The sequence below is a fragment of the Phyllobates terribilis genome, unplaced genomic scaffold, assembly GCF_046119375.1.
Source record: "Phyllobates terribilis strain yellow unplaced genomic scaffold, ASM4611937v1 Scaffold_11__3_contigs__length_659146591, whole genome shotgun sequence".
NCBI lineage: Eukaryota > Metazoa > Chordata > Amphibia > Anura > Dendrobatidae > Phyllobates > Phyllobates terribilis.
Window position 1 is genome coordinate 550,652,887 of NW_027362771.1, and position 27,288 is coordinate 550,680,174.

A 27,288-nucleotide genomic window follows, 5' to 3' on the forward strand; every position below is an offset into this window, starting at 1 on the left:
ATTAGTGTTGTTCTATGTTGGAACCTGCTAGGAGCACAGCAGGAAAGCTCAGCAGGATTAAGGGTGGCTGAACCCCCGCCTGGGAAGGCTCTGCACCTGTCAGGCTCTGAGAGGCCCGGCGTGGCCGTTGTCCCCGGCAACCGTTGTTTATGGACTCATGTTAACCCAGCTGCGAACCGGAGGACTTTCTGTTTAACCGTGAGTTGCTGAATAAAAGCTGTTTATGTTGGACTTGTTTTGGGTCACTGCCTCAGTTACTGCATGGTGTGAACACCGCCGCCTTACACCCTGCATTATGCTTCTCTCAGATGGGGCAGTGAAAAAGTTGGTGTCATGGGTGCGTCAGAGTTGACAGACAGTTGCCCTGCAGTTGGTTGCAGGAGATCTCTACGTTTGGCATTACAGACATCTTCTTAGAGACTGTTTCTAGGATTCAGCGGCTACTTCCCTCTGGCTAATTAACACCCTGCCTGGGTGTATAAATACCTGCTGTGTTTCAGAGGGAGGTGCTGGCGATATTCATTACTACTTGTGAAAGCTTTAGCAAGAGCAGTACTCTGTCCTCTCTGGAGCTTGAGGACGTGTGCGCATTTGTCTGGAGTTCGTCTAAAGCTAAGCAATTTCCCCCTGTTTGTCTACCCTTGTTGTCTATAGTGCTTAGTGGAGATTGACTAGTGCTCATCTCCTCCCTTCCCTAGCCTTAGCCATACGCCAGGGAAAGACAGCGCGAGGTATGCATGCGGCGATTGGTGAAGAGCCAATACAGGGACGTTAGGGGAGACGGTGACGCTAGATCAACCTAGGAGGTCTTCACTTCCCCCCTTTCCCTAGAGTCTGGGCTCCCTTTCCCTCTTCCCTTTGTGTTGCACTAAGTCTTTCCCACACCTTGAGTGACAGCTGGTGACAGATTCACTTTAAGGCAAAGACCTCAATATCAATAAGAGTTTCCACCTGTTTATTTTCTTTATGAAGTTCACCATGAGAGACAATAAGAGATGAGTGAATGCATTTGCCGCATCCTGGTCTAGTGGACAGGTCAGTAATCCGTGGCCACTGGACGTCATTGTTGCATCGTGATGCACACACAACGTTGTGCTAGGATGGCTAATCAAAAGCAGAGCGCGAATGCTATCCATAATGAGGCCATTTGCAGGGCTTGTGCCCGACAGCCATGGAATACTGACCTTGACATTAGACCAGGTCCCACAAATTGATTTACTCAGCTCTAGAGACAAAAATAGTGATATTTTGATTGGATTCCAGACAGATACAGTAGTACTAAAACAATACTTTTTTCAGATTTCTCTCAATTTATCAAATGGCAAAAAAATAATTTAATTTTTTTTTTTTATTGTGATACTACCTTTTTTTTTAGCTCTTCTAAGGAACTTCAACCTGTGATCGCTTGAATGCTGGTTGTTAGTTGGAAAGGTGTTAATTAGTCTCCCGTAAGTCTAAAATGGTTGATAACCAAAAGTAATAGTTTTTGGCTCCAGTCTGAGTTTGATTTGTGTTTATGTTCAGGAACGCCGACCTTTGGAGAGAACAGCCAGCCAACCGCTCATCTCAAGTCTCCAACTTCAGGAGAACTCTCTATACAGCACCAGCAAGGAGGCCTCAGCAGGTGAGGAGACCTACTGAGTGACATGACTACAATATCTTATGAGATGGAAACAGGTCAAGAAGACAGTAATCTGGCCATGCTTTTGCATATGTAGTAAACCAATGATGAGAGGAGTCTTTGACAGGGGTGGATTAAGAGTAGCAAGGGCCCCGGGCAGTTTAGAAGGCGCGGGCCCCCCCCCCACACACCTGATGTATCACGTGACATGTCACATGATCCCTTGTGATAGATCATGTGATAGTTCACGTGAGATTAATTTGGCACAATATTAATATATTAATTATAATAATTTTTTTTAGGCTGTGTGCCCACTATGCATTTTTTAAGCGTTTCCACAGTGGCAATTCCGCTGCAGAAAAGCTTAAAAAACGCATGGTAGAAGGTCTGCCATGTTCCCCAATGATAATCCGCATGTGCTGTGCACATGCTGCAGAAATTCCCGCTGCGGATTATCATTGCGGAAAAATCTGCAGCACTACCAATTATTTTGCAGAAGCGCGGCGCTTTCGCCGCCATTGACTTGCATTGGAACGCATGGAATCCGCATCACTGCATCTGTACATGCGGAATCCATACGTTTCAATGTGCGGATGGTACCTGGGTCTGGAGAAGAGGAGACTCTCCTCCGGACCCGGGTACCATAGAACCTGTAAAAAAAAGAATAAAATAAAAAATAAATATTATACTTACCTTCTGATGGCCCCCGGTGTCTTTATCTGATGCGTCCTGGCTAGTCGGCAGCTCACGGTAGACTAAAGGTCCTGTGGTGACGTCATTTAGTCATGTGACGGGTCACGTGACTGCTGACGTCGGCAGGCCATCAGAAGGTAAGTATATATTTATTTTTTAGTTTTTACCATTCTTTTACGGTCACACTATAAAAATCCATGCCGGTTGCATGGATTTATATAGTGTGACCAAGTTGACAAGTACTTTTCCAAATGGCAGGACTTTTCCTGGCAGGAAAAACGCATGAACAATCCGCATGTGTTTTTTCTGCCAGGGAGATGCAGAAATGCTCAAAAAAATCCGGAGCATTTCTGCATCATGGGCACATAGCCTTACATTAATTGTATGACTTAATATTGAGCGCACGGCACCATCTATACACAGCGGGAGGCCGCACGGCGCCATCTATACACAGCAGGAGGCCACACGTAGCCATCTATACACAGCAGGAGGCCACACGTAGCCATCTATACACAGCGGGAGGCCGCACGTAGCCATCTATACACAGCAGGAGGCCGCACGGTGCCATCAATACACAGCAGGAGGCCACACGTAGTCTTCTATACACAGCGGGAGGCCGCACGTAGCCATCTATACACAGCGGGAGGCCGCACGTAGTCATCTATACACAGCAGGAGGCCGCACGTAGTCATCTATACACAGCAGGAGGCCACACGTAGCCATCTATAAACAGTGGGAGGCCGCACGTAGCCATCTATACACAGCGGGAGGCCGCACGGTGCCATCTATACACAGCAGGAGGCCGCACGTAGCCATCTATACACATCAGGAGGCTGCACGTAGCCATCTATAGACAGCAGGAGGCCGCACATATACATCTATACACAGCAGGAGGCAGCACGTAGCCATCTATACACAGCAGGAGGCCGCACGTAGCCATCTATACAAAGCAGGAGGCCGCACGGTGCCATCTATACACAGCAGGAGGCTGCACGGCGCCATCTATACACAGCGGGAGGCCGCATGCAGTCACGCACACAAACAAACATATACATACATATACATACACGCATAAACACATCAATACACAGCAAGAGGCCACACGTAGTCTTCTATACACAGCGGGAGGCCGCACGTAGCCATCTATACACAGCGGGAGGCCGCACGTAGCCATCTATACACAGCAGGAGGCCACACGTAGCCATGTATAAACAGTGGGAGGCCGCACGTAGCCAACTATGCACAGCGGGAGGCCGCACGGTGCCATCTATACACAGCAGGAAGCCGCACATAACCATCTACACACAGCAGGAGGCCGCATGTAGCCATCTATACACATCAGGAGGCTGCACGTAGCCATCTATAGACAGCAGGAGGCCGCACGTATCCATCTATACACAGCAGGAGGCCGCACGGCGCCATCTATACACAGCGGGAGGCCGCATGCAGTCACGCACACACACAAACATATAAATACATATACATACACGCATAAACACATCTGAAACACAAAAATACATATAAACAGACATCACACAATGATATCTGCCTGCACACACACACACACTCACTCACTCAATCACTCACACACACACTCACCATCCCCCGGCTGTCACGATACTAGTGGATACAACTGGACACCAGTAGCTAGGTCAAAGAGACTGCAGACATAAGGGTTAAACAAGCGATATTGTATTGATGATTTGAATGCAATACAGCATAGAAGTTCAGACGAGTCTTTAGCCAATCCAACAGACAATAGCGGCAATATAGCATGCAAAGTCACTGAGCAATGAGAGCACCAAGATGTCCGGCACTGACAGACTCTCTTGCAGAGCAGAGGAACACAAGCTGGCGGGAGTTCTTTCATAACCGCAGGTGTAGTCAGGTCGGAGATTTCTGAAGTCGGGTGTTAGCAATCATTTGGTCACCAGGCGGGGATTCAGACGTGCAGGTCGGTAGAGGACTCCACAACATAATACACAAGCAAGGAAACAGAACAGGTGCTGACTTTATATATAGCTTTGGCAGGAAGCAAGATGGCCGATGTGAAACATAAAGATCCATGTTAACTAAGGGCAAAAGAAACAACAGATTCCAGGCCTAGATCCTGACATTACTCCCACCTCAAGAACGGCCTCAGGACGATCCTAGACCAGGCTTGCCAGGGTACCTTTGATGGAACTGCTCAATAAATCGGGATGCATTAATATTATCCACGGGTTCCCAGGAATTCTCCACTGAAGAATAGCCTTGCCATTTAATCAAGTACTGCAATCGATTTCTGTAGATTCTCGAGTCCAGAATCCTCTCAACGATAAACTGTTCTTGACCATCCACGAGAATGGGATTGGGAGGAGGAGATGAACGTCCTGGAAAAGGATTTGGTACTACAGCCTTAAGTAAGGAAGTATGAAAGACAGGATGTATCCTCATAGTTCTTGGGAGTTTTAAGCGACATGAAACAGCACCTACCAACCCACTGATCCTATAGGGACCGATGTACTTCTGTCCCAACTTAGGGGAAGGGATCTTCATCTTTACATTTTTTGTAGACAACCAGACTAAATCTCCTACCTTGAACGTTGGTGTTGGTTTGCGAAATCTGTCAGCTGCCTTCTTGTACCTATCTTGTGCGGAAAGCAAAGTCTCTTTCAGAAGTTCAAGGTTCTGCTGAAGTGAAGAGATCCTGTCGGCAACTGCTGGTAACGATGTATCTACCGGTAATCTGGGAAGAATGCTAGGGTGATATGCCAAGTTAGCGTAAAATGGTGACTGCTTGGTGGAAGCACTCTGGGCATTATTATACGAAAATTCAGCCAATGGGAGTAGTCTTACCCAATCATCTTGTAAATGGCCAACGTAACAGTGAAGGTATTGATCCAATGTTTGATTGGTACGCTCTGTCTGCCCGTTGGACTGTGGGTGGAAAGCAGAAGATAAATTAACCTCAATGCCTAATGCCGAACAAAAGCTTCGCCAGAACTTTGAAGTAAGTTGAACTCCACGGTCAGAAACAACTTCATCCGGAACCCCGTGCAAACGAAAGATGTTCTGGATGATTAGGTCAGCAGTGTCCTTCGCAGAGGATAAGCCGGAGCAAGGGATGAAATGGGCAGCCTTGGTCAGGAGATCGACCACCACCAAAATCGTACTCTTTCCCTCGAAAGTGGGCAGTTCCACAATAAAGCCCATGGAAATGGACCCCCACGGGCGAAATGGCACCGGCGAAGGCTGTAGCAGACCTGTAGGGGAGGCACGTGGGATCTTGAATTTAGCACATACCTCAAAAGATGAAACGTACTTCTGAACATCCTTCCGAAAACCTGGCCACCAGAAGAAGCGAGATAAGAATTCTTGAGTCTTCTGAATTCCTCTGTGCCCCGCAACCTTAGAGTCATGAACCAATCTCAACACTCTTAGCCTCACAGTCTCAGGAATGTAGAGGCGCCATTCCCGGGTCCAAACTCCATTCCTAAAATGGCTGAGACAGGAAAGAGTCCGAGTTCTAAGCCTCTTTGATGACCTGCAACAAATCTTGATTATGAATGACTCCTACAAAATTGCGATCAGAAAGTATGGTCTTAGGTGGAGCATTTGGAACAGCATCAGTGGAGTACATCCGAGATAAAGCATCAGCTTTTCCATTGCGAGAACCTGGTCTATAAGAGATTGTAAAATTGAATTGGTTAAGGCAAAGACTCCAGCGGCCTGTCGTGGGGTCAGACATCCAGCTGACCTGATAAACTCAAGGTTGCGATGATCCGTGAGGACAATGATCGGCTGTGAAGCTCCTTGGAGAAGATGTCTCCACTCCTTGAAGGTGGTGATGTTAGCCAGTAATTCTTTATTTCCTACATCATAGTTCTTTTCGGCTGGAGACAGTCGCTTGGAAAGGAAAGCACAAGGATGAAGTAAGTTCTTCTCACCTGTTCTTTGGGACAGTATAGCCCCGACAGCACAGTTTGAGGCATCTACTTCAATAATGAAGGCGCGTTCCGGATCAGGGTGGATCAGTACTGGTGCCGATGTGAACTTGATCTTGAGCCGAGATAATGCTTCTTGGGCTTGAGGGGACCAAATAAATGCTGTCTTCTTCTGTGTCAGCCGGGTGATGGGCGAGATGATGTCAGAGAAGTTCTTGATAAAGCGTCTGTAAAAGTTAGCAAACCCGATGAAACGTTGGACCTCCTTGACGTTCTTGGGGATCGGCCACTCCTGAGTTGCCTTGATCTTACTGTTATCCATACTCAGACCCCATGGAGAAATTACATATCCTAAGAACTGGACCTCAGTCTTGTGAAATTCACATTTCCCCAACTTGATGTATAGATGGTGTTCCCTCAAACGCTGCAGGACAGTCTTGATATGTTGCTGATGTTCCTCCATGGAGCTAGGAAAAAATCAGAATGTCATCCAGATAGATTACGACAAAAAGGTCAAGAATATCTCTAAAGATATCGTTTACTACATGTTGGAAGGTCGCTGGGGCATTACAAAGTCCAAATGGCATGACCAGATACTCAAAGTGTCCATATCGAGACCTAAATGTTGTCTTCCATTCGTCTCCAGGTCTTATACGGACTAGATTATATGCCCCGCGTAGGTCCAATTTTGAAAAGACCTTGGCCTGACGGACTCTCTCAAGAAGCTCCGGAATTAATGGCAGGGGGGAGCGGTTCTAGATGGTCACTTTGTTAATTTCCCGGTAGTCAACACAGGGTCTGAGAGATCCATCCTTCTTTTTAACGAAAAAAATGGGTGCTCCGGCTGGAGAGGATGAGGGGCGTATGAAACCCTTGGACAGATTCTCATCAATGTATTCTTTGAGGGTCTTGAGCTCAGAACCGGACAGAGGATAAATATTTCCAAAGGTAATGGCAGCAGCAGGTAGGAGCTCGATTGGACAATCATAAGGGCGATGTGGTGGCAACTTGTCTGCATTCTTTTTATCGCACACATCCGAAAATTCTTTATAAACTGCCGGTAACCTTAAATCCGAAGATGGGTCGCCTGAAGATGGTCCACTCAAATCCCCAGAAATTACCTCCTAGCTGGGAAGTGCAATCTCTTGGTCTCCCAGTCAATAATGGGATTCTGAGCCTGCAACCAGGGTAAACCCAAGATAATAGGGAAGTGTGGGGAGGAAATCAGAAGGAAGGGCAATTTCTCCTGGTGGTCATCTCTCATGAGAATCTTCAGGGGCTCAGTCTGCAGGTCCACTGGCCCCCAGGCCAAAGGAGAGCCATCCACAGTCTCCATCAGAATAGAAGATGCTCTTTTCTGTGATCGGATTCCATATTCCTTAGCAAAGGAAGTGTCCATGAAGTTACCGCTGGCCCCAGAATTTATCATGGCGGAACTGTTCACCCAATGTGAGTCAACCAAGATCTTGATAGGGAGATAGAAATGTGAGTCTTTTTTCTTACTGTAGAGGTCTGAATCTGCAGAAGACAAAATACAAAATAACAGCATTGATAGGTAGCACCGTTTCGGATGTAACAGAGTTCATGTCTGAAAAGTCATAGTCCGGAACAGCTGCTGCAATTCCGGGTGGCCCTGGTTCGGAAACCACGGAGCGTGAGTCTGAGGAGTCGCGTTCTACCATGGCTGCGGTTATTCTGCGAGAACAGCTGGGACAGTTGATAGTAAAATGTCCTGACTTTCCGCAGTAGAAAAATAAATTCTCCTTTAAACGAAATTCCTTCCGTTCGTCACTTGCTCGACTTCATAGGGAATTTACCTGCATCGGTTCGGGAACTGACTCCCGTGGACCTGGATCCAGAATCTCCTTGGGAAGGAAAGGTGCAAGCGATTTATTGCTGCGGTTCATCTCAGACCACCTCTCTAGTCTTCGTTCGGAGATGCGAGCATCTAGGCGAATACAATGATTGATGAAGTCGCATAGAGCGGTGGGGGCCTCGCACGTGCAAGCTCATCCTTGATAGAACTGGACAACCCCTTCTTGAATATTGAGTACTTTGCTGCACTATTCCAGGGGGTATCCTGGGCCCACCTTCTAAAATCCATAGCATACTCAGTCACTGGGCGTTCACCTTGACGCAAGTTCAGCAGGGCCGTTTCCGCTGTAAGGCTACGGTTCGGATCGTCAAACATCTGCCCCATGGCGGTGATAAACATATTGAAGTCATTCAGACATGCATCCTGCGATTCTATCAAGGCGCTTGCCCAGGCAAGAGCCTTGTTAGTCAGCAACATGATGATAGTCAATACTTTGGATCGATCCGTAGGAAACTGTGTGGCATGTGCAGCAAAAAATAAATGACACTGGTTCAGAAATCCACGGTACTTATCTCGGTCGCCACCAAACCTGAATGGCGGTAGTTTGGGGATGGCAGGAACTGAAGTCTGGGGCTGTGCTTCCAGGGCCGCAACCCGGGCACGCAATTCCTGAATGGTCTGACTAAGTACTTGCACATCATGATTTGTTTGACCCTCTAGGCCTTCTATTCTGCTCTTCCATGTCTGCATCTCAGCGTGTACAGCGGCAGTGACATTATTAAGCAAGATGGCCGATGTGAAACATAAAGATCCATGTTAACTAAGGGCAAAAGAAACAACAGATTCCAGGCCTAGATCCTGACACCGGCTCGGCTCCAGTCCTCCAGCTCCTCTCCGGTGCAGCAGTGCATTGCGTGACGTCACACTAGAAGACATGGCCGCGCAGAGGGCCGTGTCTCCTAGCAGTGACGCGGCCGGGCCAGCACTGCACCTGTTAACTTCCCTGTGTGCTAGCCCGGCCGCGTCACTGCTAGGAGACACGGCCCTCTGCGCGGCCATGTCTGCTAGTGTGACGTCACGCAATGCACTGCACTGCTGCACCGGAGAGGAGCTGGAGGCCGAAGAAGAAGTAGCAGCTGTGCGCCGTTGCTGGGGGAGCGGTCCGGGGGCCCCCTATCTCTGACTGCCAGTATGTGCCACGGCGCCGCACATATTATAATGAGGGCAATCTGGCCATGGACCCCCCGGAGCCCCGGGCCCCCTGGAGCCCCGAGGCCCAGGGCGGTAGCCCAGATTGCCCTCATTATAATCCGCCTATGGTTGGGAGATAAACTTGAAGTAATGCTTTAGTACATATAAGACTAAAAGTGGTTAATCGGCCATGACAGGTTTATTGTGAGCAGCTGATGAGTTGGGAGAGACGGCTGCTCACTATATCTCCACCCCTGGGTGTGGTTCACTTTGTAAATTGAGAGCTGTTTGTCTCCCACATGCCTGTGTATATGGAGGTGTGCAGATCTCATGGATTGAATACCTTTGCTAATGGACTAATAAGCTGGACCCTAAGCCAGGTGGGCTAGCCAGCACTATTGTATGAACTTTATGCTTTATGCTGTACTTTGAGCCAGATAAGGGCTGTATTTGAGTTTCCTATGATGTGGTTTATGTGTACTACAATTAACCAGCCGGACAATAAATAGAAACGGTTCCTGTAATACCACAGATCGCTCCCAAGTGAGTAGCATTGTTACATTTGGTGTTAGAAGTGCAGGCAGCATTCCCAGGGAACACGTGTGACTGCTACAGAAGTACTACATGTCGTGGGTGAAGGCAGCTATAAACCAGGGAGCAATGTCAGACAGCATGGAGGACCTGATTAAACACCTGGTGCAAGCTCAGCAGGAGACAAGTAAGCTGCTTAAGCAACAGCTCCAGCAACAACAGCAGCACCAGCAGCAAATCCAGCAGCAGCAGTAACAGCATCAACAACAGCACAGTCAACTGCAGCAGCAGAATGATTTACTCACAGAGGCGGTTCGTGGCACGACAGCGGCTCCAACTCCAAAGTCAGATGATGTTTTTTCTAACCGGAAAGCAGTGAGGAGAGCCTTGCAGAAAATGATCCCGGGGGACAATGTAGAGGCCTTTTTAACCGTTTTTGAAAGGGTCGCCGAAAGGGAGAAACTCCTGCCAGAGCAGTGGGCGGAAGCCTGGCACCATACTTAACGGGGGAGCGTCAAAAGGCCTACTATGATTTAGCCTTACAGGACCCAAAGAATATGCAAAATTGAAAACGGAAATTTTGGCGCCCTTGGGGGTGACAATATCTGTCAGGGCACAACGGGTCCACCGCTGGCATATCACCGTAACAAACCCCCTCGCTTCTTAATGTTTGATCTGCTGCACCTCATCCAAAAGTGGTTGTAGCCAGAGTCCTCTACCCCAGCACAGATGGTCGAGCGAGTTGTAATGGACCAGTTCGTGCACTCCCTTCCAAGCCCGATGCAGACTTAGCTTGCCAAGGGAGATCCCCAAAACGCCGATGATTTGAATGGACTAGTCGAAAGGTATTAGAGGGTCAATGGTTCCTTGGGGAGGCAACCCACCTCATACTGGGGGGCGGAGGCTAAAAAGGGGGTCGGGAGTCCAAAGTCCAAAGGGGCGATGGAAGTAATACCAAGGGTCTCATCGGGTGATGTAATTTGCTGGAGATGTCACAGCCCACATCATATAGCTGCCCATTATCCCCTGACTACCAAGCAAATGGACTGTAGCATGGGACACTGGTGTTCATTCTACGCATATCCTGATTGCAGTTTGGACTATCCACCCGACAAGGGGCCTGAAGCTTGTCCTGTAAAAGTGAATGATCTGCAAATGACTGGACTACTTGACTCAGGGAGTTTGGTGACCCTTGTGAGGGCCACACTGCCTCTCCAATTGATCCCTGGGAAGTGGGCGTCCACTGCATTCACGGGGATGCTAAATTCGGTGGCCAAAAGTGGACATGGCCATGAACTGGATCCTTGCACCCCACAAGAATTACTCCGTGGCGTACATGGATGTTATCGTAATCTTCAACCCGGATTGAGGAAATCATCTGGGAAAGGTCCAGGCAGTGTTTGAAACACTTAGGAAGGCGGGGTTCTCTTTAAATCCCCAAAAAATGTGCCATGGGGAAAGAAGAGGCCAAATACCTTGAATATGTTGTAGTAGAGGGGAAATCACACCCCACATCAATAAAGTGGATGCAGTCCAGAACTGGGCAAAGCCTCTCTCAAAGAAGCAAGTGCCTTTCTTGGAATCGTGGGGTACTACAGGAGGTTCATTCCAAACTTTGCCATGGTGGCCTCACACCTGACCGACCTCATAAAGGGGACAAAATCAGTCATGGCCAAGTGGACGTCGGAGGCGGAGAAGGCCTTTCAAGAACTGAAAGTAGTTCAATGTAAGCAGCCAGTCCTGATTGCCCTTGACTTTAAGAAGGAATTTGTACTCCAAACGAACGCCTCAGAAGTCGGATTAGGAGCGGCCTTTTTTCAGGAGATACACGGAGTGGAGCATCCTGTTCTCTACCTGAATAGGAAATTGTCGGCATGTGATAAAAATTATTCCCTGGTAGAAAAGGAATGTTTGGCCATAAAGTGGGCAGTGGACACATTGCAATACTATCACTTAGGGCGAAGATTTAAATTAGTGTCAGACCATGCCTCACTCAAGTGGATCAGGAAGAAAAAGGGGGAAAATATTTGTTCCTAGCCCTGCAGGATTTCCGCTTACATGTATGCCCCCTTGAGAATCCCATGTCTAGCGGTAGAAGGTGCCAAGCCCATGTCTTTAGGCAGAGGGGAGAGGTAGGTAAGGTAGCTGTCGGACACCTAGTGATTGGGAGATATACTTGAAATAATGTTTTATAACATATAGGGCTAAAAGGGGTTAATTGACAGGTTGACTGTGAGCAGCTGATGAGTTGGGAGAGACTGCTGCTCACCATATCTCCACCCCTGGGTGTGGTTCACTTTGGAAATTGAGAGCTGTTTGTCTCACACATGCCTGTGTATATGGAGGTGGGCAGATCTAAAGGACTAAGAAGCTGAACTCTAAGCCAGGTGGGCTAATCAGCACTATTGTACGGACTTTATGCTTTATGTTGTACTTTGAGCCAGACAAGGGCTGTATTTGAATTCTCTCCTTTTGCCATGTGTAATATCAGTCAGGGCATAAATACAGGGGTGGAAAGGTTAAAGTCATACTCGTCTAGTCTAATTCCCTCTTAGGGCACACCCACACAAGCACAAGCTTTCCACTTGCCTGCTTTCCTGATCCTATGACCAAGATGGTCTCTGCTGCTCAGTCATGTGACCTGGAGGTCCTTAACAGTCCTTCAGTCTCTATATAGACAGATTGATGGAGGAGGGATCTGATGGCTCTTTGCTCCATCATTGAATTCAACTCTATCTGTGTTGTTAAGACATAATCCCAACCTCTTGGGTCAGCAATTTGGGACAGTTCCGCCAGATTAAGGTATATCCTAACATATGCCTATGCGTTTTATCCAAACAGGCCATAATGTAGTGCCACATGACATTAGAGGGGATGTCCTATTCCATGGGATATTAATAAATAAGCCATAAATGTCTGATTGATGCATGCATGGCTCTCCCCATCCATGTTTATGTGAGCTCCAGAAAATTCTGAGTTCACTTTCTCTGCATTTTTTTGAGGTTCCTTAGAAACAAACAGAGGCACTTTTCTATGCACAACACTACCTGACTGGGGCGCTGTTCTCTAAATAGATCTATCTACATTTATGGCATATCCATTCAATATCGTAGAAATGTCCCACATGGGCTTAATTTTTTATATTACTATTAACGAAAAAAAAAGTCTAAAAATAAAAACTTACTAAAAAAATAAAAATGAATAAGGTTTACAATTAAATAAAATAGCGGGAAGAAAAAATGTACAATATACAATAACCATGTTAAAAAATATATATATATTATTAAACGAAAATTATTTAATAGTAAAAAATATCCATATATCGGATATCACCAAAATTATAACGTCAAGTACAATGAAGTTATTTTGCTAAGTAAGGTAAATAGTGAATGACGTAAATCCATTCTGACTTTATATGACTCTCTGGCAAAAATAACAAGTCCTTAAAGGGGTACAGTATATTGAAAGAAATGTGAAAAATGTATGGCCAATACAATGCTGTGGTCCAAAAACTAAAAAATTCCTGTTGCCCCTTAGAGCAGATTTGATTTGGTCGTTAACGGGATTGTCTCATCATATTCCATAAAAAATATAGACGTTTCTGAAACCTCCCGCAGTCCAAAAATATTCATACAAATAAGATAGTAATCTCCAATGGCTGCTTTCTTCCACAAACACCAATCCAAAGGTTCTATCCAGTATAGCCGATTGCTCCACTAATGTGAACGGAACGAACTGCAGTACCCAACACAACCTGTGGGAAAGTGTGGCGCTGTTTTTTGGAAAAAAACAGCCATAATATAACAAACTAGACACAGAATCACATCTGTAATGTTCATGTGGCTTCTTCTTGTTTCTAGGTGGCCAGTTTGCAGTGCGAGTGAGGCAGACAGATGCTTCATCTCGCTGTGGTCTGTCCGGTACATACACACTCGTAGCTGAAGGCAAGTGTCTTTCTCTGAGAGATCGCCAAGCTAGAAATGTGATCTTCAGCTGGCCTTATCCATACCTGAGGAGGTTCGGGCGAGACAAGGTGAGAAGATCTCTTCTTAAAGACTCTGTCAACACAAAATGACAGCCCCCTACATACCGTGCGAGTCCCCCTACAGTCTCCCTATATACAGTATGAACCCTCACATAGCCCCCCTATGTAGACTATGAGCCCCCACACAGCCCTCTATACACAGTATGAGCTCCTACATAGCCTCCTATATACAGTGTGAGCCCTCACATAGCCCCCTATATACAGTATGAGCCCCCACACAGCCTCCCTGTATACAGTATGAGCCTTCACATATCGCCCCGAATATACAGCATGAGCCCCCACACAAACCCCCTATATACAGTATAAGCCCTCACATGGCCCCCCTATATAGACTTTGAGCCCCCACACAGCCAATCTATATACAGTATGAGCTCCCACATAACCTCCTATATACAGTGTGAGCCCTCACATAGCCTCCTATAAACAGTATAGGCCCTCACACAGCCTCCCTATTTACAGTATGAGCCCCCACATACAGCCTCCCTATATATAGCATGAGCCCCACACAGCCCTCTATATACAGTATGAGCCCTCACACAGCTTCCCTATATACAGTATGAACCCCACATACAGCCCCCTATATACAGTATGAGCCCACATACAGCATCCCTATATACAGTATGAGCCCCCACATACAGCCCACTATATGCAGCACGAGCTCCACACATAGCACTCCTATATACAGTATGAGCCCCCACATAGTGCTCCGTTATACACTGTGTTCCAAATTATTATGCAAATAATATTTTCTCAGATGTTGAGGTCAGGGGAGCATGGGGGTCACACCATAAGTTTGTCCCCTTTTATGCCCATATCAGCCAGAGATGCAGATGTGTTATGTGCAGCATGAGACGGGGCATTATCATGCATGAAAATGATCTTGCTGCGGAATGCACGGTTCTTCTTCTTGAACCATGGAAGGAAGTGCTGTTTGAGAAACTCCACATACATTATGGAGTTCATCTTTATCCCTTCAGGGATCCTAAAAGGGCCGCCAATCTCTCTCCCCATGATTCCAGCCCAAAACATTACTCCACCTCCTCCTTGTTAGCGCCGTAGCCATGTTTGCATGGGATGTCCATCAACCAGCCTTCCTCCACTCCATCCATCTGGACCATCGAGATCATTTCATGCATGATAATGCACCGTCTCATGCTGCACATAACACATCTGCATCTCTGGCTGCTATGGGCATAAAAGGGGACAAACTTATGGTGTGACCCCCCCATGCTCCCCTGACCTCAACCCCATTGAGAACCTCTGGAGCATCATCAAAAGGAGTGTCTATGATGGCGGGAGGCAGTTCACATCTAAGCAACAGCTCTGGGAGGGTATTCTGTCCTCATGCAAAACAATTGAAGCAGAAACCATCCAAAACCTGACAAATTCAATGGACGAGAGAGTTCAGAAGCTCCTTTCGAACAAGCGGTCCTATGTGCAAATGTAACATCACCTAGAATAAAGTTTTGAGTTGAAAACTGTTTGATTTCAGTGTGTAATAACCTGCTAATGCTTATAATTTCAAAAATGACCATTTTTTTGTTCTTTATTAAAATGAAAAGGTTGAAAACTCTGCTGTGCATAATAATTTGGAACATGCATTTTGAGTGCAGTTTGAGTTTTTTATTTTTTTAAAAATATACTGTTATCACAGGCAGTTTGTACAAAAGCCTTTCAATTCTACTCTAATAGTTATTTGACGGGAAAATTACAATGACTGCAATTCATAGAGGTAATTTGGGAAAATCTGAGAAAATATTATTTGCATAATAATTTGGAACACAGTGTACAGTGTGAGCCCCCTATATACAGTATGAGCTACCACATAGCCTCCTATATAAAGTATGAGCCCCTACATACAGCCCCTATACACAGTATGAGCCCCGCACAGCATCCCTATGAGCTCCCACATAGCGCTCCTTTATACAGTGTGAGCCCCGATATAGCCCACTATATACAGTATGAGCCCCCACATAGCCTCCTATTTATAGTATGTGCCTCCACGCAGCATCCCTATAAACAGGATGAGCCCCCACATAGTGCTCCTTTATAAAGTGTGTGCCCACACATAGCCCCTATATACAATATGAGCCCCCACATAGCACTAGCATATATACAGTATGGGCCCCACATAAGTCCCCTACATCCTTCCTAACTACTCTGAATCAATATCCCATCCCTAGAAATACACATTACTCGTGAAAACAACTCCCCTATATTATAAGTGGCCTGGTGGTCAGCAGCAATTGCAGCTAGCCAAATATTTTAGCTGCAGTATAGTAGTCTATGTAATACAGGGGTGAGCTTGGTCCACCAGAGGGAGAACCCCACTTTATAGCTCTTTCTGACTAATATTGGGGTGGAAGTATAATTGGGGAACCCCTCTCTATGAGGTCTGTTGGCCAATAAAAGGTCCTACTGAAAGAGGTTGTCTCATTGATACAATCCATTTAATGCTAGGATGATTGGGAGTTGGGGTAGTCTGCTGTCAAAAAGCAGCACTCTGTTATAAGAGTTTAAAGGGTTATTCCCTTCTCAGAAATACCTCTGGGAGATGAGGGTCTCACCTCTGGGACCCTCATCCTCCATCTCGAGAATGGGAGTAGAGTGGACACACATGCGCTGCTTTCCCTATTCACTTTTCTTCTATGAGTGTCCATACAAGATAGGCCCTCCATTCTTGAGAAAAGTGTGGGTTGTTTATGCCACATGCTGCCATAAATGTCAGTAGGAATAAGCCTCTAATAGATGCCAAAGTCACGTAGTGGCTGATCGTGGGTCTATGACAGAGATGGGAGGATTTTTCTCTTCTAGAAGGTTTCGCCATTTCCATACATCACCTGTGGCTTTCAAGTAGGGAGAATTTTGCTCTTCTAGAAGGTTTCGCCATGTCCATACATCACCAGTGGCTTCCAAGTAGAACATATACAGCAGTTTTATATTAGTATTTTACCAGCTCCCTTCTTGGGTATGGAATTGTCTTCATAGTTCTCATTCCTTCCCACCAACAGACCATGTTTTCCTTCGAGGCCGGCCGCCGTTGTGCTTCAGGAGAAGGCAACTTTGAATTTGAAACAGCCCACGGAAGTCACATTTTCAACGCCATTGAATCCGCCATCAAAGCAAGTCGCAACGAGTCCCCGGCTAGCTATGACCACTTTCACGAGGAAGCATCCAGTCTACCTCGTCAACCAATTCGCTCATCTTCTCTAGCGGTGGCCCCTTCATACTCAACTATGCCTTTCAAGAACAATGTGCCTGCCAACCTACCCGAGAGTGAATATGCCGTGCCTTTCGATAAAGTGGCTCAAAATCTTTTGGCTACGGGCTTCGGAGGTCTTCTTGGACCAAATGTTCCTCCACAGGCAAAATCAAGGAAAATTCGCAAACCCGAGCATATTTATGACGAACCAGAACTGACTCCGGTATACGATGAGCCAGAGGGAATAAGGGTGGATGCTTGGAAAAGTCAAGCCACTGATGCCCATGAAATTGGCTATGAATATCCATATTTACCAGGATGGGATGATTATGCCGTGCCCAGAGGAAAGGGAAAGGCCTGTCAGGGAGGATCTCAAAAACAAGAGGAGGAGTGGGGAACACAGGGAACAAATGAAAGGGAATATGACAATATTACATTAGGGGGGACAAAGGAAAGTTGAAAACATTTACCAAATACTCTAGACAACCTATATTTTCCCTTAGTGTTTGGTTCAGAAAATTATTGTACAGATTTTTTTCTGTTTTTAAAAGAAATCTGTCAGCAGGTTTTTGTTATTTATTCTGGGGGCAGCATAATGTAGGGGCAGAGACCCTGATTCCAGTGATGTGTCACTTGTTGCAATTAGCGTTTTATTAGCAGGAGATTATCACTAGAGGACTAGTTGTAGCGTGCAGACCAGTCAGGCTAATTTGTGTAACCCCGCCCCTACCACTCATTGGAAGCTTGCTGACATTGGACACAAGAAGCTGCCAATCAGAGGTGTGGGCGGGGTTATACAGAGCTCAGCATTCAGAACACTGCTAGATCTGCAGCAGAGAAAACAGAGATTCTATCAAAACTGCAGCAAGCAGCCCAGTAAGTGACACATCGCTGGAATCGGGGTCTCAGCCTCTACATTATGCTGCTCTCGGATTACATAGCAAAAACCTGCTGACTGATTCCCTTTAATTAGTCAGTCAGGACAGTATTTATTAGGTACTCTTACTTATCTTCAAGATTAGCCCAGTCAACATATGAACTACCAGAGTTGGATTAAGCTAAACTGCACTTACTAGTATTTAGGCGTTCATTTATTTAGAATTTACTTGCAGGGTAGAAAATTGTCTTATTCTAGGGTGAAAACCGTCAACAAGCAGGCTAGTTACTAGTAAAGATTTTATTACAGGTAATGTTTGTATGCACTTAGTACTAAAAGACACTTGTGGGAACCCGATTAGCCAAATTACCCAACTCATTACACACCAGACATATCAGATACACGTGTACTATGTGCTGGTGAACTCATTACACACCAGACATATCAGATACACGTGTACTATGTGCTGGTGAACTCATTACACACCAGACATATCAGATACACGTGTACTATGTGCTGGTGAACTCATTACACACCATACATATCAGATACACGTGTACTATGTGCTGGTGAACTCATTACACACCAGACATATCAGATACACGTGTACTATGTGCTGGTGAACTCATTACACACCAGACATATCAGATACACGTGTACTATGTGCTGGTGAACTCATTACACACCATACATATCAGATACACGTGTACTATGTGCTGGTGAACTCATTACACACCAGACATATCAGATACACGTGTACTATGTGCTGGTGAACTCATTACACACCAGACATATCAGATACACGTGTACTATGTGCTGGTGAACTCATTACACACCAGACATATCAGATACACGTGTACTATGTGCTGGTGAACTCATTACACACCAGACATATCAGATACACGTGTACTATGTGCTGGTGAACTCATTACACACCAGACATATCAGATACACGTGTACTATGTGCTGGTGAACTCATTACACACCATACATATCAGATACATGTGTACTATGTGCTGGTGAACTCATTACACACCAGACATATCAGATACACGTGTACTATGTGCTGGTGAACTCATTACACACCATACATATCAGATACATGTGTACTATGTGCTGGTGAACTCTACTAGGCAGTATGTAGGAGTCAAAGTGTCTGTCCCAACTGGACAACCCCTGGCCCTTTTTCTCTTTATACTATATAGTCATAGACGGGGTATCCTGCTGGAGATCCTTGCTAATTAGTTATAGAGGAGAGCCCCAAAAATGAGGTGCAGACAGTTACGACTATGGGGCATTACTATCTGCATTATCTCTGTGCTGGGACTTAATTATGGTTGTCTTTCCTGTGCTCTGAAGTCTTAGTGTACATGGTGATCTTTTTTGTGTGCGGTACATCATACAGTATGACATCAGTGTGTTCATTATGCCTGAACTGTGACATCACTGTGTGCATCATTCCGCTATTATGACATCATTTTGCGCATCCTTGCATTACTGTGAAATCGTGTGTATCATCCCACTATTGTGAAATGACTGTTTATTTTCCTACTATTGTGACATCACTGTGTGTATTATCCTATATAAAAATCACTGTGTGCATCATCCCAGTATTATGACATTACTGTGTGCATCATCCCGGTATTGTGACATTACTGTGTGCATCACCCCAGTATTGTGACATCACTGTGTGCATCATCTCGGTATTGTGACATCACTGTGTGCATCATTCCAGTATTGTGACATCACCATGTGCATCATCCTACTAATATGACATCACTGTGTACATCATCCCGGTATTGTGACATCACAGTGTGCATCATCACGGTATTGTGACATCACTGTATGCATCATCCTGGTATTCTGACATTACTGAGTGCATCATCCCGGTATTGCGACATTACTGTGTGCATTATCCTACTAATATGACATCATTATGTGCATCATCCCACTACTGTAACATCACTGTGTGCATCATCCCAGTATTGTGACTTTACCATGTGCATTATCCTACTAATATGACATCACTATGTGCATCATCCCAATATTGTGACATCACTATGTGCATCATCCCAGTATTGTGACATCACTGTGTGCATCATCCCAGTATTATGACATCACTGTGTTCCTTGTTGGTCAGGAAAATATAAAGAATCCCCCCCCCCCACCAGACCCACCTTCTTCTCCCCCTCCCCTATAGTATTTGTCAGGAGAGAAGAGCTGACAATCTACCATCTGTCTGTATGCAAATTATCACCCACAGCAGAAGTGGCTTGGAGATGCTGGCACAAAGAAAGGTGCTGCAACCCCAATTAGCATGCCAGTGTGTTTTCCTCTGAAACAGACCTGCGACAATTTACATCTAGCTGAGGAGGACGCAGTTCGTTAACTAAGACAATTCCCCAGCTGCAAACTGCAGGATTTTCGGAGCCGAAACAAAATATGGAATAACTAAAGTTCCATACGTCTGATAATAATGGGGCCCATATTTTTAGAGACAGGGTCATCTAAGGAACAATATGGATATTTTCCCGTCACTATAAGCCCCTCCGGGGGCTGTGGTGCAAAAGTAACAAAATAGCAGACTGCAACTATGTCATGTGTGGTCTCTAAAGGAAGGTAAATTCATAACGGAAAAAATGGTATTAATTCCGGGCTTCTGTGATCAAACAACAATGAGTTATCACAAAAGCCAGATATTCTAATAAAAATATGAAGGCTGGAGACCAGCCCCCATGATGTCATCCCAGGGGGTGTGTGGGCAGGTCTCCCCTTAGGCATAAAAGAATCCACGGAGGATGGATGAGTAGTCATTGGGGGAGTATATATTTATTATAAGCAACGGATCCCGTTCGGTAACGGCAAATCTGAAGAGCTTGTCTCCAGCTATATTGAATCGTCTCTGCGATCGTATAGTAAGTTTCTTCTTTAATCCTTATTATTTTGTGTAACTGCATATGTATTGTATTGTCTCCATTTGTAAAATCTTGTATATTTTTCATAAACACTGCCTCCCTTTTGGATTAAATACAAAATGTAATAGTTCTGTTTCTTTTGCTCTGTAATCATTCCCTCCCCCGAAGCCATAAGCTACCAGAACGCAGGCGTCTGACCAGGCCTGTATTATATTTCCAATCTGGCCGGTGGTGGCTGAGAATAATAATAATTGGGCTATCGTGAAGCTGGCAGTAACTGTACTGGGGTGTATACACATATTCCATGCGTTGGAACCCGAAGGTGTGACGCCATACGCTTTCTGCTCGCTTGCCGATAGCTACATAGTGAGTAGTCGGGATCGTGTGCTCGCAAATCCCTGATGAAATCCTGACAGAGTGACGGCAACAGTGAGATATCGTGTGGTCTCCCCGATGTCGCCCCTGTCACTGTGAAACCCTGACATTGTGCATTAAGGAAACCAAAATAATCATAAACTTTTATTTGTTCTGAACTTGCTGCTCGAGGCTTGGATTTTTCCAACATTGTACAGTGCAAAAACGAGCTGCAAAGTACAACCCTGTTCATATTATGTTTTTTTTACGCTGTTTAACAAAGCCCCCAATGAATACATTGAATGAAGGCTGTGATTTGATGACCCGTGGTTGGTGATGGGGTAGGGTCACCATTTGTTGGTGTAAGTTTTCTGGACTTTACAACTATAACTTCAACTTTAAAGTGGAGAAATGTCCTGGAAGAAGGAATCCTTATGCAAATCAGGAAAGTAGTGCACTGGGGGCGTGTCAATGCACTTGGGTGGAGTCTGTTAAGTGCATTCACACGCTCCAAGTGCACTTCCTGTCTGCTTTTTAATTTGGCTTCTACACTATATTTCTCACGACTGCCACATTGGATCTTAACAAAAAAGGAATCCATTTTATTGGAGCAGCAGCGCCTATACGGTCAAGGTTCCTTTTAGGTTAAGTTCCCGCAATGAGGTTTTGATGTTGCGTATTTTTGCTGCACAAAAAACACAGCTTCCTACAGTTCCAGCAGAGTGGATGGGATTTATAGAAATCTCATGCTCATTGTGTTTTGTTTTTTTTTACGTTGCATAAACTGACCTGCGGTGCGTGTTTCAAATCCGCAACGGGACAATTTCTCTGAGATTTATGTGCGGATTTTCCCACTGACTTACATTAGATGGGGAAAATCCACAGATAAAAAAATGCATGTAATCCGCACATGACTGTATCAGTAAAGTTTTGTCAAAGACAAATACCAGGATGCATCAAAAACAAAGCAGCTTTATTTAAAAGGAGACAAAAACAGCAGAGTCAAAAAGGCAATAAAAGAAGATGTAAAAAAATGCACCCAGAAGAGTAAAGAAAATAACACTCGTAGCTTAATTTACCTAATAGGTGCAGAAAATCTGTAATATCACAAATTCACCAAATAGTCATCGTGGGAACGTAGCATTAACCCCTTCACCCCGAAGCCTGTTTTCACCTTCCTGACCAGGTAAATTTTTACAATTCTGACCAGTGTCACTTCATGAGGTAATAAACTCTGGAACGCTTCAATGGATCCCAGTGATTATTTTTTCGTGACATATTGTACTTCATGAGAGTGATAAAATTTCTTTGATATGACATACGTTAATTTGTGAAATCTGAAAAATCTGAAATTTGGCAAAAAATTGTGAAAATTTTGCAATTTTCAAACTTTTAATCTTTATGCCCTTAAATCAGAGAGATATGTCACACAAAATAGTTAATAAATAACATTTCCCACCTGTCTACTTTGCATCAGTACAATTTCGGAAACATCATTTTTTTTTGTTAGGAAGTTGTAAGGGTTAAAAGTTGATCAGCGATTTCTCATTTTTCCTGCAAAATTTACAAAACCATTTTTTTAGGGACCACATCACATTTGAAGTCACTTTGAGAGGTCTTTATGACAGAAAATACCCAATAGTGACAGTATTCTAAAAAGTGCACCCCTCAAGGTGCTCAAAACCATATTCAAGAAGTGTATTAACCCTTCAGGTGCTTCACAGGAATTTTTGGAATGTGGAACAAAAAAATTAACATTTAACTTTTTTTCACACAAATTTTACTTTAGACCCAATTTTTTTTTACTTTCACAAGAAGAAACAGAAGAAAATGGACCCCAAAATTTGTTGTGCAACTTCTCCTGAGTACACAGTGAAAATAAAGAAATCACATTTTTCCAAAAAATGTTTCTTAGCCCCAAATTTTGCATTCTCAATAGGGTAACAGGAAAAAATGCACCGTACAATTTATTGTCCAATTCTCCTGAGTAAGCAGATACCCCATATGTGGGGGGAAAACCACTGTTTGGGCGCACGGCAGGGTTCGGAAGGGAAGGAGCGCCATTTGACTTTTTGAATGTAAAGTTTGCTGGAATAATTAGCGGACGCCATGTTGCGTTTGGAGAGCCCCTGACGTTCCTAAAAAAGTCTAAACCCCCCACAAGTGACACCATTTTGGAAACTAGACCCTTCAGGAAACTTATCTAGGTGTGTGGTGAGAACTTTGAACCCCCAGGTGCTTCACAGAAGTTTATAACATGGAGCCGTGAAAATAAAAAAAAACACATTTTTTCTCTGACAAAATTTAGCATTTTCACAAGGGTAACAGGAGAAAATGGACCCCAAAATTTGTTGTGCAATTTCTCTTGAGTACACAGATACCCCATATGTGGTCGAAAACTACTTTTGAGGCATAGTGCAAAACTCAGAAAGGAAGAAGCGAAATATTGGAGTTCAGATTTTGCAATGGGATGAAACTGAAAGGGAGAAGATACAGATTAGAGATTAGAAAAAACTTTTTGACAGTGAGGGTGATCAATGAGTGGAACAGGCTGCCACGAGAGGTGGTGAGTTCCCCTTCAATGGAAGTCTTCATACAGAGGCTGGACAGACATCTATCTGAGATGGTTTAGTGACTCCTGCATTGAGCAAGGGGTTGGACCAGATGACCCAGGAGATCCCTTCCAACTCTAACATTCTATGATTCTATGAAATTAGCCATATATTAGGAAATTAGAAGTTGAGCAACACTGGGGCCAGGACAGAGCCTTGTGGTACCCTTCTTGAAACAATCTTCCAATTTAATGTGTAACCATTTTGAGTACAATCACCAGTATTTGTAAGCCGAAACCAGGAGTGGGTGAGAAATGCAGAAGTGGTGACATCATGTTTCTATTATACTTTTCCTCTGACTGTTCCACTCCTGGTTTTGGCTTAAAAATACTGATGTAAAATACTGACCAAATACTGAACGTATGAATATTGTCATACTATGATTTTGGAACATATAAAAAAATGGCCAATAAAGAAAAAAACATAAAAATGAATAAATAATTATAAAAAAAGAAAGCTTATTAAAGTCTGGCTGCTTGAAATTCAGTCTCACCTATGGGTAATTTAGGCTGGTTTGACAACTAATAATTGATTTTTTAAATTATTTATTTTTTAACTCCACGTTTTTGTTGTGTTTTGTTCTGTATTTTCAAACTTCAAGCTTTATATATATATATATATATATATATATATATATATATATATATATATATATATATACATAAACACGTGGCAGTTCATTGTGAAGTGAATGTTAGTAGGGATATAAAACCGCACAGCTTTTCAATGACTGGTTACTAGAAGAAGTTTGGGAAATCCCAGATTTTTTTTTTTTGCAAACAAACAGACAAAAACCATATAAAACACTGATGGGAAAAAAAGATCGAAAAATGAATCCGGCAGCAATGTAACGCTGTGATCTGACGACACACGTAGTCCCGAACCTATAGTTCTGGAAGCATGGTCTGTGAAGGTACGTGACCTGCTGTCCCAGTCTACTAATATTTTACTCCCAAATTTGGCACATGTAGGATTTATTAATATTACTAACATATTTAAGTATGTGCACCAGAAGTGTTGTCATGGGGACGTCTGCTGCAGGGTCTGTTACTAGTGATAATTTTCTAAAAAGTAAAACTTTGTTTTCATATCCATTTACAGCTCTTCTTGTGCTGTCACTGCTGTCCAGCAGATGGCACTATGCATTTATCCCATTTTACCTGTATGGGGTATTGAGAAGCGTGTGGTTATGTCAGTTTGCCTTTCATCTCGCCTGTTGTATACCGGTGATAAAACTGACTGATGGTGTTGTCATGTCTTACACGGCATAGTCATATCTATGTTTCATGTGACAAGTGTCACAGGATATTATGATAGGGGAAAAAGTGGTGCATTCCCCTTTAAGGGTGGTATAGGTGGTCTCCTGTTAGATGGGTGACAAAGCACATGGGAGAATCACTGGGGGGCTACTATCATGGGCTCACATGGGGAGAAGCATTACTTTACTTAGAAAAAATAATATAATTATCTGATTACTTTATTAATTAGAAATTCGAAGATGGAGGAGAAACCGACAAAAAAGTCCATGGTAGGTGTGAATATTAAAATACAACTTTATCGATTAAGAGTATTAAAAATAATAATAAAAGGGTGGAAAGAAACAACCGAGTAGAAAAGCAGACACAATTCCAAGTGATAATTAATACAGGTAGCTGGCAAAAATATTATGATAATACAAAATGACAATAATAGATATATGTGTCACCCAGGGGGAATATAGGGGACTCGGTACCTGGGCCTTTTACCTTGTTTAGGAGGTCACGGCAGTCGGCTCCCGGGCCCGTACTCTGGGTCTCTCTTTAAAAAGGGGTTTTAGTGTACAGTTTGTCTTGTGACGCCACCTGTGGTTCCCGGTAATGGTTACCGGCGCTGCTGCAGACCTCCGGGGGTGATGGGATGGCAGCTGGGATATTTCTGCTCCCCACAGGCGGAGTGGGCCTCCGGGGCAGTGTAGGTGCAATTGGTGGTGATGTTGGGACTTGTGGTGCAGGAGAGATGGCGCAGCAGAAATAACTGACAGGTGCAGTGCAGTCATCCGAGTTTTACTCACAGTTCTTTTTCAAGGTTCTCAGGTACACTGTACGGGTGTCAGCCTCCCGCGTCGCACTGCGTCCACCAGACCAGCACTTTCTCAAATACCTCAGGAGCGCTTGACGGAACCCCGCTTTCTTTATGTTCCTCACTAGAACGACTTCCCGCACTGGGTCTTCTCCCTCCTGCCCTGCGCTTCCCCACACACAGTCCCGATCAGGTGCTCTGAAGTCCCTCTGGGCAACTTGGAGTTCCCGGACCTACTTGATGCCCTTCACGGTGACTAGGGTGAGGCTGTGGCGACTGCACCATGGAAGTGCAGAAGCCTCCGGTTTTTCCAGCCGAGACCTGGAGTAACACGGCTGGGCCAGGGACCGGTCCCTTCTTGAGGCCTGATCCCTCTGACACCTGGCAGATTCGGGCGTACGGGTGGCGTCCTGCACTCACCATACCCCCTGGGATCCCTTCTGTAAAACGGAGCCTTTCTTCTCTGCTCCCCTCCTGGGCCTCTGTTACTAGGCCCCACTTATGGAGCAGAGCTCCTGAAGAGACTCTGCTCCCCTCCTCTCGTTACTACTACTGACTGACTAACTGACCGTCCTGCCACCCTAAGATGGCTTCCCCTTATATACCTCCTATCATGGTGCTCCCATACTCTACTTCCTCCACCCACACCCACTACTGGTTCCCCCTCTCTTTGGTTCCCCCCACTCCATCCAGGGACAGGGCTCAGCAGAAACACAGTGCATCTTGCCCTTCCAGCCGGCCTGGAGCAGTGTAGTGTTGAATGTGGGTGTTGGGGTTCCGGGCAGCACTCCCTCCTTACCTGAGAGAAGGAGGCACCACACCTCTGGGTGAGGTGCAGTACCTCTGTGGCGACTGAACCCTCAGGGGCGCCACACTCCCCCCTGGTAAAACACAGCACGTCCGCAGGCTGGAACTGAGCAAAAACACGGTATTTTAGACATACAAAGATTTTTAGAATGCATTCGCTTAGAAGATTATTAAACCTTTTCTTCCCTTTATGGGAGGCACATTTCTTGAACGTTACAGGTTAACATTATTACAAACAGTATAAAACTGTTCACTGGCATATATACATTTTCTCAAGAATCTTGCGGTAAGATCCCAAACAGGGTGTCCATCTCACTGGTAAAGGTGCAAATCAAGCAGCATGAGGGACCCGTCCGAAAACCCTCAATGTAGGCCCTGGGCGTGGCTGCAGGGCTCAAGTGATCCTGGTGCTGGACCACGTCTTCGGCCACGCCAAACGGGTTTTTGTTCTGAGGTCTGCGGTTGCAAATATAAAACCAATAGAGGGCACTTTAAGAAGTGCAAATTATATACAAGATCAGTTCTTGGCTGCTCACAGTTCTCAGCCTGAAGTCTGTATACCCTCACGGGTAATTATGCACACAAAACAAATTTCCTGTTTGTACCCTTCTGGTATCATATTTACAATGTTCAGTCCCAC

General features: G+C 44.9%; 1 protein-coding gene across 1 annotated transcript in view; it reads left to right on the plus strand.

The window, feature by feature from the left end:
• The window catches only part of DOK2 (docking protein 2), a 58,307-nt gene extending 38,800 nt beyond the window's left edge, over positions 1 to 19,507 (plus strand). Inside the window, exons 3-5 of the mRNA XM_073654056.1 lie at positions 1,525 to 1,624; positions 13,639 to 13,811; positions 16,835 to 19,507. Coding sequence (XP_073510157.1) covers positions 1,525 to 1,624; positions 13,639 to 13,811; positions 16,835 to 17,485 — 924 coding nt within the window. The 3' untranslated portion in view covers positions 17,486 to 19,507. The remainder of the gene's footprint in view (positions 1 to 1,524; positions 1,625 to 13,638; positions 13,812 to 16,834) is intronic.
• Positions 19,508 to 27,288: the final 7,781 nt, after the last annotated feature.